The 11,760-nt window shown below is 35.1% G+C and overlaps 1 protein-coding gene across 1 annotated transcript; it reads right to left on the reverse strand.

The window, feature by feature from the left end:
- Positions 1 to 7,941: 7,941 nt before the first annotated feature.
- fopnl (FGFR1OP N-terminal like) lies at positions 7,942 to 11,754 on the reverse strand. The gene is made up of 4 exons (XM_015381641.1): positions 11,704 to 11,754; positions 9,809 to 10,006; positions 9,507 to 9,591; positions 7,942 to 8,317 (listed from the first exon to the last, which is right to left on the reverse strand). Exons 1-4 carry the CDS (start codon positions 11,729 to 11,731, stop codon positions 8,206 to 8,208), a joined length of 423 nt encoding a protein of 140 aa, XP_015237127.1. The 5' UTR covers positions 11,732 to 11,754; the 3' UTR covers positions 7,942 to 8,205.
- Between the last annotated feature and the right edge of the window lie 6 nt (positions 11,755 to 11,760).

The following is an 11,760-nucleotide window of genomic DNA, read 5'->3' on the forward strand; positions in this document are numbered from 1 at the left end:
TAACTAATTACTTTTTCAAAGTAACGTGCCCAACACTGCCTGGAAGACTGACAATGACTAGAAAATACAACAAAAATAATAATCAAACCACTAAGACTCTAAAACAAGGAAAAAAAGTAAAAAAACCACTCAAAAGAGAACCTAACAGAACCAAGACTGAAACAGTAACTAAGAATTAACTAGAGGACCCAGCAAAATAAAAATAAAACCACTAACACTAAAAAACAAGGAGCAAAGCAAAACTGAACACTAAAAAGAAAATATAACAGAACCAAGACTAGGACCAAAGAACACAATAAACTAAGAATTAAACCATAAAAACTAGGAAACAAGGAGAAAAACAAAACTGGATACTCAAAAGAAAAAACCTGGCAGAAAACAGAAACCTAACAAGATGTAAATTCAGGTAATACTACCATTGCCTTTTTAATGTTGGCCTAGTGGTTATAGCAGTGTGCTTGTGCTCTGAGAAGGTTGCAAGTATCCAAGTATCCGGTTCAATCCCCACAGCCTCCACTCTGGATCTCTGAGCAAAACCCTTAACCCCACAATGCTCCCCGGGCGCCGCCCAATGGCAGCCCACTGCACCCCACTGCACCCCAAGGGGATATGTCAAATGCAGAGAGTGAATTTCCCCATTGAGGGACAATAAAGGGATTTACATTAGAAGTAGTTGATATCCCCCGGTTGAATAAAGCTTGTCTTTTCTCAGCTTGTTGTATTTGGATTATGATGAATAACATGCAGACTGATGCCAGTAGAGGGTTACACATTCTGACATTGGGTTGTAATCTGTGGTAGCCATATCCCTCCCCCCCTTAAGGAAAGCTTGGCTACTCAAGTGTATGCTGTTAAATAAAAAATTATAATTTTTTTTTCGCAATAAAACAAAACAAAAACAACTTTACATTGTTGGAAATGTCCCAGATTGAAGCAACAATGGATTCTTTAAAATCAGCACTGAGGTTTATCCGCCTTGCTATTATGTAATCACACATCTGTATGCTCTAGACAAGCAAACTACATAAACCCCCATGTCATGATGTTGTGTACTTGAGGTTAAAATTTAGCTTTGTAAAGACCGAATCATTTCTTCATGCCCGATGCAAAAGTCCCAGAGATAAAAGATTTGGGCTACACAACCGGTCCTTATATGTTAATCATTGCAATCCACTATCTTACATAATCACTATCTTTATATCTGTGGTTCAAGGTTTTTAGCTTTTCTTTTCCAGGTTCCCATCGTTGTATTTGTTCTTTCCTGCTGTCTGGACAGGATTAACTACAGCTTTACTTCTCTTGCTATTTAACTATGTTGCTTTTCATCTCCTAAGAGACATTTTGTTTGTCAAAACCCGTCTGTCTCTTGTTTCCCCGTCCACAGATTTGGTGCTTCTCCTCCTCCTCAATCATTGCACTTCATTTTCTGTAGCATCATCTTGGACAATCTGAAACTGGTGTACAAAAAAAGTTCTAAAATTAAGTCATCTGGCCTTCAGCCAGAATATTAATATCACTTGAACTTTTTTTTTTCCATTTTGTGACATTATAAACTTTTTGTGATTAATTTCATATTATAAACTAACACAAAGTAACAGATACTTGTAGAGAGGACATAAATAATATGTTGTTCAAAGCGTCAGTACTTTATAGAAGTATTTTCCCTCAACAGCTCAACAGTAACAGCTGGAATTCTAACCAACTTTACAAATATAACAAATATTAAAATCTTTGGCTAGAGTCCTTTTAAAAAATAGCTTGGGCTTTGGTATGTTAGATTTTTAGATCAGTTTTTTTATTCTAATAAAAAATTGTAGCTTTAGTCTCATCTGAGCCCAGCAACTTTTAATTTATCTTTGAATCATAAAAAGTCAAGCAAACAAGTTTTCACAGTGAAAAGGTAGAAAAAGCAGAAACATTAGCAAAGAAATAATGAGTTGGTCAGGATAAGACACATTTGGTTTGTTAGGGAAAAAATAATATAAATTGATAAAAAGTAACATAAAAACAGCATGAATTTCCATAAAGAATAAAGAATCCTTAAACAGATGACATGTTTCCTACTATTTAGCAAAGGGGACTGAAAACATGGTAAAGGAAAATCTTCTCACCAAGAAGATTAAACCTGATCAATGAGGCATATGGAGGCTGTTATAGACTGCAAAACATGAAAAAAGTGATTTTTCCTCTCTTTATGTCATTGCTAAGCACTTAGAAAGCCTTAATAAAAAAGGGTTTTCTTTGGAAAAAAATCAGAACTCTACATGATTAATTTCAATGGTTAAAAACTGAATAACTTTGTCATCCAGAGAGGATGGGACCAGAAATGCATGTCTGTGGAATCCAGTCCAGTGGATCAACCATGGGTTCCCTGTCCTCATAAGGAAAGCCAGCTGTCTACGGCTCAGGATTCCCCTTTAGCTGTAACTTCTCCAGAGTGTTCCCCTCCAGTACACAATTCATAGTTAAAGCAATGAATGCAAGTTTTCACTTATGAGTTTTCCATTTGTACACCCACCAGATTCCACTATGGAAAACAAATCCCCCCATCTTGCTGCATCCCTCCTCCTTATCCCCATTGGAACTTCCTATATAAGGACACCGTACTGTTTGTTCCAATAAATCAAGAGCCTTTCTGATGGCTCTGGCCTGTTTAGTCCCAGAGGCAGGACGCCATGCTGTGGCGTGTCATTGCCTGCGTGTGTAAAACCTGATCATAGATCAACATTATAAAGGTGGGGAGGTGTTCATGGGGAAGGTACGCCGGCTGAAAAGCTTAGAAGTGATGGAACAAACTTGGGAGATGAGAAGAAGGGAGACATTAAGGAAGCAGATGCATGGAGCGGGGAGGCTGTAGTGTGTGCCATATAAGGAGAGTGGAATCTCTGCAGCTTTCTGTGTTACTTTTAAAGTCTCATATGAGCAACAACAGCAAGTCCTGGTGACTAAATATGGTCCAACACCATCAGCATTGCTCAACCAAAAATGCCTCTGCTCAGATTGTTTCCCTGCAGTCCTCAGCAGGTAAATTTAGCTGTCGCTGGTATGTAAAGGTAACAGGTGACTGTAATTCAAAAGAAGAATGTTAAATGTTGTTTTCTTTTATTATTTGCAGTAAATATTAACAAACAAATTGATCTTCCATTAACGTGTCTGTGTCCAGTATTTAAATAACTGCAGTGGATCCCGCCACAACACACACACACACTTGCTGCAGCTAGCAGGGGGGCTTCTAATTGAAATATGTCAATAATGAGCCAATTTTAAAGGTACTGTGTAAGAAATGTCCCTTTTCTCTTTAAATGTATAGAATTTGGAGATTTTTTATTTTTTTTAGATAAAGTTACTTTAATATATACAAGGAAAATAGATTTACTGTTTATAGCATAATTTAAAGCTACATAACCACTGCTTTGATAAAATTCCTCAGGTATTATGGTTCACCAATAGAATATGTAATGAATATTTTTCTTTGGCATTTAGGAGTAAAACGTAAAATTTTTGTGGCATAAACTAACAATCTTCCATTAATGCAGATACCTCTGGTGACATCACAAAAGACATTGGGAAACTTAGCAGAGTTGATTTTATTTAATTAATTTATATAATATAATTTTTTTGTTAATTGTAACACATTTCTTCCTTAAAAGGGGTTTATTTTTCATTTTCTCTGTATTACTCAACAACGTTGTCTGATCAGCAGGTGATGTAATTATCCCTAATACACTCAAAGCAAAGTTGGCTGGGTGCTTCTCTGGACTACTACTTAAAAACTTTGTCATTGGTGAAAAATACAGACTTCTTTATGCAGGAGTACTTTTATTCTCAGTTTGCATTTGTTAGATTAATGAAAAAACAACACTGGATTTTTTAAAGTTCTTACTTTATTTAAGCCTGCTGTTTGTATCACCTATGTCCTTAAGTCAAATTCCATGCGAAATGAAAAAAAATTTTTTTTTCCAGGTTGATAGATAACCAATAAACTAACATCTCTCTCCCAATTCTAAACAAAAGGTTGAATTCCTAGAAAAAAAATAAACAAGTCAAAGAAAACTCCATGCAATAAATTTTCTGCTAAATGTAATTTAAAGTGGAATTAGGGCCCCCAATCCAATTCTGATCAGGCACCCTGACAATCTATGGCTGGTTCTGCAACAAATCATGAAAAAAAAAAAAATTAAAAATTAGCATAAAAAAAAAAACTACTAGAAAAAAAAAGTTTCAGAAGAAAGAGCAGAGTGTTCTAAAGAAGAAAGTTTCCCCAAACAGTCTCCCTCCCTCCCTTTTCCAGTTATGAGACAGAAGAAAAAGTGTCTGGCCAGCTCCTTAAATTAACTAGTAAAGCTGGAGAAAGTACAAAAAAGCAGAGGGAAACATTGGGAGTAAAAAAGAAGAATTAGATTCATAGAAGTGAGATCATCCAAGTGGAGTAAAAATTAGGAAGATTTCAAAGCTTAAAGAAAATTTGTATTTTGAAGTGCACTTTTGAATCACCAAGTCATTGATGAGGTTTCAAATTAGTGATAAAAAAAAAAAAAGACAAAACCTACATACCACGTATTTCACATACAACCCATTTTCAATCATAGTGTTAAAGTTCCATTTCCTTATCCTTCATGTCCATAGATGGCTGTCCATTGGAGCGATAATATGTTTATGGATATGTTTGACCCTCTTGGAATGCAATCGCATTCTAATTTGAGCCTGGAGGAAAACATCATTTCTTTTCTTTGCTGCATGCAAAATATGAGCGGAGTCAATACTAATAAAGCCTTCCTCTTTGCTGACAATTCCATAAAACAGAGAAGAAAATGTAACGTGTGGAAGGAGGAACATAAGATTTAATGATCATGTGTGAATGTATAACCTTATAGGCCAATATGTTTTTTTTTTATTTTCCTGAGATTAAACATAGATTTGACTTCAGTAGAATTTGACACTTAAAAATGTATGTTGATCATCAATTCAAACGTTCCAGTTTTATCATGAAAACAAAATAAATCTACATTATGGAAGAAAAATAGTACATAAAATACCAACTAATAAATATATTTTTTTCTTTCCTTACATCTATATTGCTCTGCATCTATAGTAAAAGTACCACTGGAGGTATTTGGGCTGCTTGTTATGGTAATTAGAGGGAATTATGTCTTTTATCATTTACAAGGTAAATCCAGTTTTAACTAATAAAGGTTTAACTAATAAGAAGCATATTCTAAAATGGGAAGGTACATAACGTTCTTAGATTCTACAGAGGAACCATTAAAAATCTGCATTTCCATTTGAGCAGCTGGCTGCAAAGTCCCCGACAGTAAAGCCCTCCAAAGAGCGGTGTGAACAGCGAGGAGCAGATTATTGAGACTTATGTCTACGGTTCAGGAGATTCCAGAGAATCGCTGTGTGACCAAAGAGCTGAGAATCTCTCTGTATCCATTACAGCCACAAAAAACATAGTTTAGCCTGCTGCGTTCTGGAATAAGGTTCTATAACATCTGGTGCAGAAACTAATGTTGTGCTGATGCCTTTTTTTGGCCCCAATACCGATACCTGGCTGTGCAGTATTGGTCGATACCGATTACAATACCGATACCATCTGTATGAAATTTATGTGTGTTTGTATATATGAAGAACTGCATATTACTAGGATGTAAAATAATTGCCATCATGGCTTTATCAAGCTGCTGCCTACCTTTTTGAAGCAGGAAAAAGACTAATACAAAGTGAATCCAGTAGAACTTTTTATTGCCTACCCAGAATGGGTGACAATAGATGAATAAACCTTTGGCTCTCAAAATGGTATCGGTGCCCTATTTGTTCGTACTCGCCGATACCACCATTTTAGTGCAGCATCGGGCCCCCGCCCGATACCGGTATCGGTGCAGCACCAGGAGAAACCACCCGGTTCTTCAGCGGTCTCATCTCCCAAGCAGCCAGACTGAACTCTGTAACCTCGGACTCTGCAACCCTCCACAACAAATCATAAAGGACAACGTTTTGAGCAGTGAGTAGTAAATATCCAACTCATCTGTGGGATCCATAAACAGTGCAAAATATGGACCTACTGTAAGTCGGCTTCTCTATGTTATTTTTGTAAATTTCATCACCAAGTGCAATATATAAACGAAACTGTAAATATTAACAATATAATGTTTCATTTTCCCACATAATTTATATTTTTCCACACTTCATAACCTCGTGTTTATTTTTTCACTCAGTAAGAACTATAGTTATATTGTGTTTCTTTTTAGTTTATTTTTTTCTTTTTAGACTCTTGAATTAAACTGTCATTGATTCAGTGGGATGAAATTTTGTTGTGGTGAAAAACTTAATGAAAACAAAAGTCGAAATTTTCCTTGTGATTATATCTCAGCGAGTGGTGGAAAGTAACAAAGTATATTTACTTGATTACTGCCATTTTTTGGGGGTACTTCTAACTTATCAAAAATATAGTACTTTCTACTCTCCTACTGGAGGAAGCTGCTAGTTACTGCTTCCTTTAGGCTCAGCCTAGCTTTTTAATCCACCATTGCCGTTTTTCTTTCTGAAATGCAATTTCAACGTCTAAGACAGCAGCCCTTGGGCATCTATCTTAGAATTTGGACGCCACTGTCTTAGACATTTGCATCATAATAAAGAAACTCAGGGAAGATATTATTTGTAGTTCAAACATTATATTAAGGTGTTACTTGTTGACATGTTGTTCAGTAGGATGAGTTCTCCAATCAGTTGTAGTTTCTTTGTGGAAATAGATTCAACCTTAACCTCTATTCCATAGTAAAAATGTGAGGAGAATCAAAACACTCCTGTTTTCTTTTTGGTTTGTTTTAAAATGAAAAATTATAGCCGCCATAGCCGCCCATTTTTTGTGGCATTTTTGTGCTGACATTCTTTCCAGGTGGTGTAGTATCTGTAGCAGGTGATCATATGCATCAATACATCAGGTGGTTTTCCGAAAGTAACATGGTACTTTAAAATGCTCTGAAAATTATACAGAAATGTACAGTTCTTAGAAAACCTTATTTGTATTTTTGAATACTTACGTGCTTTTAAATGCATGTACTTTTGAATACTTAGGTATTTTAAGTGAATACTTCAATTCTTTAACTTGAGTAGATGGTTCACAGAGTCACTTTTACTAGTAGTCCAATAGGATTTGACTATTAGTATAAATACTTTTACTCAAGTACTACTGTTGAGTACTTCATCTACCATTGGCCTCAGGTTCTATTTCAGTTTCTACCCTTTTCTGCAACTTTAAAGGTGTGATTGCCTGAGTTCTTAAAAACTATCAGCTGCCCATATAAGACTTCTGCAGTCTACTGTGTATGATCTTGTTTAGGATTGTTATTTAAAACCAAACAAAGTGAGTATTTTTTATGTTCTCTTCAAACAATGTGAGTAAAATAGGAATATCAACTTTTTTATGTGCATAAAAGTTCTTTTTAAGACTATAGTTTTATAGGTTATGTATCACTTAAGGTAAAAACTTCAATTACTTTTGAACTCAGGTGCTTTAAAGAAACTGCATTTTTTACTATTACTTCAGTGAGGAATTAAATTGGTGCTTTTACTTTTGGCAGATTTTTGTTACTAAAGTAAAGAATGTGAGTTTTGACCCCTCTGTCTCCTAGCAAAGCAAGTTAACTCCAGCAGGGATGTCATGCATGACACGTGTCCTGAGACAGATCACCACTGCATCAGGTTATCCTGATGAAAAGACAGTCCTTTTCTTTTTGCACTTTCTGCTGTGGTATCGCCACCATGTGGCAATGAGGTATTAAAACAGCATTCTCTGAATATAAATCAGCATGTATTAAAAAAAAAAAAAAAAAATGTATTAAAAAAAAAAAAAAAACGACTATTAGTTATTCAGAACAAACAGTTGAATTAAACTGACATTAAACAGAAGTTATCAAAGAGTCTAATCACCATTTATATCAAAATCAAACACAACTTTTATTGATCTGAAGTTTATATGCTAAATAAATCTTTAGAAAAAAAAATGCATTTTTACAATTTACAAATGCTGTACGAAAACATTTACTTTTCCTGGGTTTGGAAATTTCATTCTACAATCCTAAAATACAAAGTGAAAAAAGAGGCTGTTTATGTTCAGTGAAGTAGTGCAGAGTTCCTTAGAGAGCCAAAGCCTCCTTTTTAGTCCATGAGCACTACAGGTCATCAGGTTCTGCGTGTTGAAATGTTTCATGAATCATTTCCAGGAGCTGAGACACTCATAGCAGCACCTCGCAGCAAAACGTTCCCTCTGTCATCACTGCTGCTCAGGAAGTGGGAAACCAGTCCATAGAGCAGAGGTCTGCAAAAAAAACAACAACAACAAAAACAAAACAACAACCATTATTCCACTTTTCTATTATTTATCTATTATATTAGTTGCACATACTGCCAAACTATGATAGGAATTCTAAGATTTGAAAGCTGTTAGGAAAGTCAGTGATAGCGTTTCTACTATGAAGTTCCTTTTTAACCAGTTTTCCATAAAGACAGTTTCTATAAACTGCCATCCATTTGGCTGAAAAAAAAAGAGGTTTTAAAACTTTGTCTGTTAAAAAGAAAATAACTTTTTATTGAAATACAACAATAAAAAAAACAATAAAAATAATTAAGTTACATTACTTTAGAAGAAATAATCATAACCCTCCTGCTTCTCTATTCCAGCCATTTTATTTCCACTCCACTTTCTTTACTTTTCTGTTTTAGCTGCGTATCTGCAGATGTCATGGTATTTGCTGAGGGTCTGGATTTGTTTCTTAACTTAATAAGTTCTTTAGCTAGCGGTATCTCGATCTTAATATTGATATTAATATTGAATATCAGTATTAGCCTAAAATCTAATAGATAATTATATCAGCCTGCATCTAAAAAGTTGTTCTCACATCTATTGTTGTTAATTTTCTTCCTCTATTTTGGTAATATCACTTGATCAAACATTTTTTAAAATTCTATACTACAAAAATAAGTACTAAAAGCATGCATGATTCATACTAATATCATTGTCAATATTGGTAAATACCCAAAGCTGTAATATCGGTATCATATTGGAAATGAAAAAGTTGTATTAGGACACCCTTATCTTTAGCTATCATACTCAATAGGGATCCAGTTGTAAAACTGGACTCCAGCATTGACAATTTTAGCAAACTAGAACAAAATAAAAGAATGGACAGAAACTATGGCTGTGTCTGATCATCCGCCCTATATAGGGCACTATATTGTGGTTATGCCATTTTGGATGAGTGTCCGAACATCTAGTGGATGAAAAAGTAGTGGAGTCAGAATTTCCCACAATGCACTGAAACATAGTAATCCTCTATGGTAAACAAAGCCAGATGGGTAAACAAAAGTTATTAGATGCCCTGATGCATTACATCCAATTTAAAACGTTAGTCCAACAGTTTAACAGTGTGGTGTTTTATTTCAATGTTATTCAGCCAAGTTTTCAACATACTGTGGGGAGATTATTCAAATAAAGACTAAACTCTTACACAGACTTGGAGCTTGCATCCTCTGAGACTCTCAGCTCAGTGGCCAGAAACTGCCTGTCTAAGGGAGTTTCAGGTTGGCCCGATTCTGTGAAAGCAAACATTGCAGAGAAGGGAACAACGCTGTGAAATAAGAGCAAATAACATTGACAGAAGCTTTTCCTTACATAAAAAAGCTGAAGATGTTCAAAAAATATATCTACTGAGTTAGCAAATAGTGTTTGATCATGATACACTACACTTAAATAAAGAAAAAGCAACACGGTAAAATCTTTAATCTGACAACATCACAATGAGGGACTTACCTGCTGTAAGCACTGATGCTGTGTTTCTGTATTTGTTAAAAAGCAGGTACTCCCGGATGAGCTCGTTTATGAGCAGGTTTTCATGGGACAGAGATGGAGGTGCGTCTCGCTGCTCATCTAGGGCGCTGAACACCTCCGCTCTGATTCGAGCCTTTAGCTGAGTCAGAACCCCTCGGGACTCAAGTGTTTCCCTCACAGCTGAAACATGTAGAGGATTTGTCTTAACAATGCAACAAATATTCCTTTTCTGTTCAAATGCCAACTGCTAATACTGTATATAACCCCAAAACTGTGTACACTAATATTTAGTCATAGTACAATAACCTTGGTAAACTTGTGAAAATTCCATTCAATTCAAACCAAAGGAGCAATATTGAAAATGTAAAAATAAAAAAAGTGTCTATTATTTACCAATACCTTAATCCCAAAATGTTGATGATAAGCCAAGCATAAATTATCCCGAGCTCCAATTTCACTTTCCTGATCACTTCAGAACTTTTGCTTCTTTCACAACCCCAATATGCAGCTGTATGTTCTCCACCACAGTTACGGCATTTAATTTGAACTTCTTTACCACACCTTTCCATATACGTGCAACACACCTTCCACGTCATTGTTTTCCCTATATGACCACATTTTTGGCATTTGAAGCATCTCATATGTGGAGGATTGTACATTTTCACCTTTGTAGCTCCTATATCCAAGGAAAACCTTACTTGCTGTCTCCTGTTCTTCAAATTTGATCAATACTGTTATACTGTGTATAACCCTTTATAGTGCACTGAGTGAAATACTTTGAAAATCAAAATTTCCAGCCAATAGTGTTATTAGAATCCAGGACCAGACCTTATTACCTTTGTTACATTCAAAAAATATGGATATTTTGATGACAAAAATGAATGTCAATGTTATAACAGGAAACGCATACTTGCCCCAATATATTAAGAAAAATAACAAAAGTTCTTCTATAAGAAATTCATGAAAAACACTCTGAGAGTGAAAGTAACACATTTTTTTGGGGGGTCCAACATAACATTAGAGGCATTAATGCTGATACTGGCACTTACATTTTTTTAGTTTATAAACCTAAATATAATAGCTAACTTGGCTTATTAATTTTTTTACTTTACTTTTTAACTTTTCAATTAGCCTTTTACCTTTTTTTTTTCTCTTGAATTGTTAACTTTTGGTATTTAACTTAATTTCCAGTAAGTAATATATCATTCAAGGGCTCATCTAATTGGTCAAATGCCAAAATAAGATGTACAGCCATATGGCAGTAACTTTGCTGAATGGCTGGATATAGATCCATTAGTTATTATCAAAGGGTTAACCGTTTCACTTCTTTTACTTTTGCACCACTTATATTTTCTAGAATCTCTTGGTCAGTTAGTTTTAGAGGAACTCCTCCAATGACTCCTCTGCTAATCCTTTTTTTCTCCACCAAGCTGCACTGAAAACTTTTCCCCTCAGTCTTGTTAATCCATATAGCTTTGCCTTGTTGAGTCTCCACTATACAATATTTTGGCACCTTTGACTTCTAAAAGTTTGATTTTTGTTTTCGATAACTGCACCAGATTCCAATCAGCAAAGATCCTTCCTGATTAACTAGTTTATGACTTTGTAATAATTTTTTTTTTTCTGTGGAATTTCTAGATTGTTCATCACTTGATATTGTTCAGCTTTTTCCGCTATTTGTAATTTTTTGACTCTACTCTCTTCCAATCTTCTTCGTTTTCACTATTTTCTTCTTCCATTCAACAAGAATCAATTCCTGTTTCCTCACTACTCAGGATCCAGGACATTTCTCAAAGCCACCTAGAAACACGCGTCCTGTTACTCCTCTCAACATTTTAGGTCTGAAGTTAAAGAAATTATACTGAAAGAGCACTTACACTTTTTCAACTCAGAGATGGTCCCCATTGTAACGAATGTAAACAAAATTCTTCTTC

The sequence above is a fragment of the Cyprinodon variegatus genome, unplaced genomic scaffold (genome assembly GCF_000732505.1).
Source record: "Cyprinodon variegatus isolate N-32 unplaced genomic scaffold, C_variegatus-1.0 Scaffold238, whole genome shotgun sequence".
Lineage (NCBI taxonomy): Eukaryota > Metazoa > Chordata > Actinopteri > Cyprinodontiformes > Cyprinodontidae > Cyprinodon > Cyprinodon variegatus.

What these genes read in the sequence shown, in the direction of transcription:
- fopnl (XM_015381641.1), bottom strand. Translation starts at nt 11,731, where the DNA reads ATGGGGACCATCTCTGAGTTGAAAAAGT. An exon ending in AGCATCAGTGCTTACAGCAG is followed by an intron (nt 9,592 to 9,808) that starts GTAAGTCCCTCA and finishes TTGCTTTCACAG; the next exon opens with AATCGGGCCAACCTGAAACT. An exon ending in GATGCAAGCTCCAAGTCTGT is followed by an intron (nt 8,318 to 9,506) that starts GTAAGAGTTTAG and finishes TTTTTTTTGCAG; the next exon opens with ACCTCTGCTCTATGGACTGG.